Source organism: Hordeum vulgare, chromosome 3H (genome assembly GCF_904849725.1).
Source record: "Hordeum vulgare subsp. vulgare chromosome 3H, MorexV3_pseudomolecules_assembly, whole genome shotgun sequence".
Classification (NCBI taxonomy): domain Eukaryota; kingdom Viridiplantae; phylum Streptophyta; class Magnoliopsida; order Poales; family Poaceae; genus Hordeum; species Hordeum vulgare.
In genome coordinates this window covers 2,410,655-2,416,654 of record NC_058520.1, presented here as the reverse complement: position 1 = coordinate 2,416,654, position 6,000 = coordinate 2,410,655, and the positions used below count along the sequence as shown (strand labels likewise).

General features: G+C 47.2%; 1 protein-coding gene across 1 annotated transcript; it reads right to left on the bottom strand.

Annotated features, from left to right (window-relative positions):
* Positions 1–1,305: 1,305 nt before the first annotated feature.
* Positions 1,306–3,723, bottom strand: LOC123439072 (L-type lectin-domain containing receptor kinase IX.1-like). The gene is made up of 3 exons (XM_045115827.1): positions 3,688–3,723; positions 2,215–3,623; positions 1,306–1,942 (listed from the first exon to the last, which is right to left on the bottom strand). Exons 1-3 carry the CDS (start codon positions 3,721–3,723, stop codon positions 1,306–1,308), a joined length of 2,082 nt encoding a protein of 693 aa, XP_044971762.1.
* Between the last annotated feature and the right edge of the window lie 2,277 nt (positions 3,724–6,000).

The window sequence follows — 6,000 nt, the reverse complement described above, 5'->3', positions numbered from 1 at the left end:
GTGGTTGTACAACGATCTGCAGTTATGTTGTCGTCCAAATTACGAAAAAACATCCTAACCATCCGTTCCGGTCGTTGTAGTTAGACCACATACGAAGTGAGTGCGTACAAAGAAAAATAAAAGGTAGAGAGAAGCATTTTTGTCATTTAAAAACTAAAATATTTTTACATAGCCAAAACGGTCAAAGTAAGGCATACATTTCCATCCTTACTATCGTTTTGAATCTATTTAAAATACCGTCCAACCAAGGACGATATATATTGTCAACATTTATTGGAGGATACAAATTTTGGCGCTATTTGTGTGTTTGGGTCGGCCGTCCGCTCGACGTCCGTCCTATTTAAGATTTGGGTCGGCAGTGGGTCCAACATCCGTGACCCATTTTATGTCCGCGCACACTTTTGAAAAGTAGATCAAGCGAGCGACCATGCCGTCGTCCAAAGTTCATGCCGGTACCATACTAGCAGCCGACATACAAAGCCAGCTTCGACGAAGAGAAGGGGTCTTGCCCAATGTCCCTCAAACACTCACAAAGAAGCTTGTCCTCGGCCGCCGTGTATGCCTTCGTCCATCTGCTCTTTCGCTTGGGATGCACCCCGACGGCTTGGGTGGCGAGCTCGTCCTCAGGCACTCATTCGATGTCCACCTCATCCTCTTCCTCAAGGCCGTAGTCATCCGAAAACACGTGGTCGAGCGGGAAGCTGTTCAGGTCCAGGACGACCTGATCTTGCACGAACGCGGGCTGCATGTCAGCCTGGTCATGGGTCAACGGCGTGAAGAGTCCGCCTCGACCGTCCTAGCATTGGATCTCATCAAGATCGTAGCCAGCACCACCTACGACCGCCGGAGCACCCTCGAAGATGATGCTCTGTATGAAGTGGTTGGTCTTCTCGTCGTCGTTGGCTACGGGCGTTTCGTTGAACAGATCGTGCGCGCCGCAGAGTATGTCGGTTGACATTTCCCGCGCGCGTTTCCTCGTCCCACCGGATGACGAGCCACCGGCTACCGGTGTGGTGTTAAGGTCCATGTGCGCTCACCCATGGGTCAAGTGGCTTCTGGTGATGAGAGTTGGACACATGTTTCCCTCAAATGTTTCCACGCCATCTGGGTAATGCATGCATACATGGACAAGCGTAGTTGACTAGAACTCCTGCCAACAGTATGGATATAGCACGTTTAACACTTCCATTATTTTTAGTTGAACAACTACCATTATCAGTGATCCTTCTTTTATATCAGAGTCTCTCCAGTAAAGTAAATTTGGTCATTTGCCACTGATTGCCCAAAGAAGCAATACTGCAAACATCAATTGGCCGATGTCGATGCATTATGTCCGTGTGATCCAAGGGAACCGCCGGACATCGACCATGACAGGGTCGGCAGCATGACATCCTCAGATTGCAAGACGTTCATGAGCTCCACAACGGACGGTCGCGTGCCAATGCGTGGGTGCGTGCACCAGAGTCCGACGACCAATGCACGGCGCATCTGCCGCTTACAGTCGTCGTCGAGTTGCTGGTTACCACCGGGTAACATGTTAGCCACTGCGTCAAGGATGGTGCCCTTCTCGTACATGTCCCAGATCCACATGAGCAGCGGGCTGACTTCGTCGACCCGGTGTTCCATCCCCATCCCTGGGGATTTACCGGACACAACCTCCAACAGAACGATGCCGAAGCTGTAGACGTCCGCTTCGGTACTCGGCCGGCGTGAGCGAATAAACTCCGGGTCAATGTACCATTCGGTGCCCTTGATGATATTAGTCGTTTGCGGCCCTGCTCCATGATCCACAAGCCTCGCCAGCCCGAAATCCGCCAGCTTGGTGCCGCGTGATGAGATGAGGAGCATGTTGCTGGGTTTGATGTCACCATGCAGTACGCATTGATCGCACTCTGTGTGGAGATAGCGTAGTGCAGATCCCAGCCCAAGGATAATTTTGGATCTGTACATATAGTTTTAAATAGCCCGTTATAGCCCCGCTATAGCCTTTTTAACAAGGTGTCGCTAAATGGTATCATGTACAAATACGCCGCTATAGCTGATTTAGAGGCTCGCCGCTATTTGCCGTAGCCCGCTATTTAAAACATTGACTGTACATATATACTATATGTATGTGTGTTAATTGAATCGGTTAGACCAGGTTCATTGCCTTGTGATTGAATTACAGCCAATGTTGGTAATATAATGATCCCAAAAAATGGAGAAATTCCATACCTTTCTGACCAAGTGAGAGGACGATTGGTGTTGTATATGTGCTTGTCGAGGCTGCCTTCCGACAGATGTTCGTAGACGAGCAGGAGCCCTCTTTTGCTGTCGGACCAGCCTAGCAAGTGCACAAGGTTGCGGTGCCTCACCCGGCTGATGATCTTCACCTCTGACTCGAACTCTCTCCTCCCCTGCGTAAACGATTCCGGAGACAACATTTTGATGGCCACGAGGCTGTCTTGGTCGCTAAGACCGCTGCCCTGGTAGACGCTGCCGAAGCCACCACGCCCGAGCTTCCCCTCCTTCGCAAAACCCTTGGTGGCGGCCGCGAGCTCATGGTAACGGTACCGTCTAGGGCCTACACCTTTCTCGAACTCAGCTTGCTCACGCTTGCGCCGCTGACGGACTATGACGGCGCCGCCGCAGAGCAACACGAGAAAAGCTGCCGCGGAAGGCACTAGCACAGGCACCAGTGATCGACGTCGCAGCCGGGGAACGGTACTTGCTGTCGCGGTGGCATCATCGTCTATAGTGGAGCTAAACGACCAAGACAGCACCTGATGCAGCTCGGCGCAGAAACCCGTTGCTGCGCTGAAGCCAACTGCAACTTGTAGGGGCAGCTCTCTCTTCATGTCCAGCGACGTGTTTACGTTGTAAATCCGCTCGTCGCCGTCCATCTGGACTCGAGCCACCAGGATACCCGTGCGGTTGTCGTAGCTGATCTCAGCAGTCATGGTGGCGTCGTCGGAGACCATACGCTTGGTCACGTTCATGTAGGACTTGGAGTCGATGGAGTTGACGTCTATGCCGACGTGGTTGTCGCTGTGGTCCCAGTCGTTGAGGTAGGTATCGAACTCCACGGCGACTATCCGGTCATCGCCGGTGGCATTGAAGCAGTTGCTCGTATTGAAGAGGGCGAAGTTGGGGCCCCAACTGTTGGGAGGGATCCTCGACGGGTAGGGCGCCAGGAAGAAAGACATACCGTCAGCATTATCGTCGGCAGCGGTAGTGAAGTTACATAGGTCGAAATGGTCGTCCGAGCTGTTTTTGGGCTTGATCTGGAACGTGAAGCTAGAGGAGAAGCTGGCAACCTCGCCGGAGGCGTCGTCCCAGAGCATCACCGGGCGCGCGTACGATGCCCGACCGACGCTTAAGACGTTGCCGTTTATCTCGTTCTTGGTTAGCTCGATGACGCCAGAGCCCATGCGCGTGTCACGTTCGCACCTGAGCTCCGTGTCGCAGAGGTCGCCGGAGCCGGAGCCGGAGCTGGAGAAGTTGAAGCTGAAGGATAGCGCGGTAGCCATACCCGGCGAGTAGCAAAGACATATGATGATGTACATGGAGACTGAGAGATGGTGGTGAGGGCTCATGATCGCATGCAGCAGCCCTTGGTACTGAGTGAAGGCGGTGACAGATTGCTACCTGGGTTAGGTATATATACATATAGAGATTTGCCAGCTTCGGTTTTCAATTTAATGGCACCTCCGCCCGGCCAGCTTCAGGACCAGTTGCCACCATGCATGGAGGATATCGACGTGATATGGCTCGTAGCTAGCTTTGAGTTTTCTTCTTCTCTAGCTAATACTCCCGACACGATGTTGGAGTTCACTCCAAACTTGTCCCTATCCAAGGACCAGGCTGATTTTATCCTATATATGGGAAGTCCTAGTAATCAACGATGCCACGCCGAGTCATTTCTTTGCACAAGACGCCCCACCTGATGTCAGCAACACAACTCTTTAGTACTAAAACACATCTACGTACATTCATTTCTATGACAAGTATTTTCGAACGGAGGGAGTACTACATACTATCAAATATGTTCATGTGTTGCAACGCGAAAAATAAATCCTTAAATGCTGCAGGTGATCCATTCGTATTCACACCCTCTTCGCTATAATCGCCGATGGTAGTCATGTTTTCAAGGCGCTGATCTTGGTCATCATACTCAAACACGTCGCTTTCGCCAGCCCCTCCCTTCACCAACTTAGGCTGTAGTATTTCCAACCTAGTATAGTTGTTCTTTTCTGATACATGCTGATTATAGACACGCTGAGTACATACATTTAGTGTTTCTTGGTAGTGATGTATGCGTTGAAACATGTTAAGTTAAGAATCTGTTTGATAACTTGCATCTGTTTAGACATGTTGGCCTATACTGTAGCAACCGGTATTGTCAAATAAGTCAACGAAATATTTCAAAAATGTGAACAATTTTTTTTGAAACATGGGGAAAATATATTTTTTGAAAATTAAAAGTTTTTGAAAATTCTAATTTTTTTTGAAAGTTTAATCTTTTTAAATCTGAATATTTTTAGAAATCTAAATTATAAAAGTTTGTACGATTTTTGAAAATGTTAAGAAATTTCGAAAATCTGGATATTTTTATAAAATTAACGATTTTTAAAAATCGGGACATTTTTTGCAAATTTGAAAAAAAACTGAATAATTCTTGGTATGCTGAACATTTTCTGAAAATTAAATTATTTTATATAAATTTTGAACATCTTTTAAAACACATTGTCGTTCGTTTCACCCATGCATGCTGACGAGTAAACGGCTGTTGAGGTGTTCACTCTTGATGCATACTAAGAGGGTATTTGAGCTGAGCTTATGCATGCTAAGAAGGCGCCGTGTAGGCTACCAAACACTTAAAAATGGGTGAAGAAGGAAACTATTAAACTCATGCACCCTTCATGTATTGTATCAAGCACACCCTTAGTGCATGCATCATCCCACACTCTCGTCCTCTAGTCCAAGACCCATTCGTGTCGTCGCACCTCTTGGACGGTAACGGCCTCTCGCTGCACATGCTCATAATTATCTGTAATAATGGGTTCAAAGAAATAACCCACACGACAGTTCTCTCTACACGCGGCCGAAGGCGCCCGTCGCCGGCCAGCGTTCTCTAGCTTGACGAACGCTTAAGTACACGCTACAGTTACACCCTCCTTAGCGGGCCCAGCATGGGCTTGCAAGCCACAGGGAAATCTTGCGATCGCGAGTGGGCCAGCTTGTTGGCGCATGAGTCAAATAGTTGGCCTCCCACTCCTTCTCAAGATCTTCACAATCCTCTGCATCAACAGTAGGAACGCTGACACTTGGGATTCACAGTTCTTGAGTACAATAACACATGCATATATATTACTCCCTCCGTTCTTAAATATAAGTTTTTTAAAAGATTTCACCATGGGTCTACATACAAAGCAAAGTAAATGAATCTACACTCTAGAATATGTTTATATACATCCGTATATAGTTCATTAATAGAATCTTTAGAAAGACTTATATTTAGGAACGACGGGAGTACATCGAACTGCATGAGATTTGGTTATGGCATTTTCTATGAGTGTATTTGTAAGGTCCTGTGAATCCTTAAGCCTTTCTGAAAGAAAAGAAAATCATTGTCCAGTAATCGCAGTAAGGCTTTTCAAGAAAAATGGACATGATATAAGTAGTACTATTACACGCTACACTAGTTATGTGCGTGCATACACCCGGGCGCGTCAAACTTTGCCGTCGCGCGTGTACACGTACACGAAAATCGAGAATAAAAACCGTGACTTGATTTGATTAGCCCAACGGTGATCTAGACGTCCATTAAATTTCGGTGTTTGTTAGAGATCCGATGAATTGTGAGTTTATGTTTAGATTATTCATAATAAATATTTAAGTATCTTCTGAATATTTATATGATTCTTATGTGCATGATTATGATAGCTTCGTAATTCTCTCTAATTTATTAAAATAGTTTGACCAACTAGATCGATATTTCTTCCATGAAAAACGTGCGTT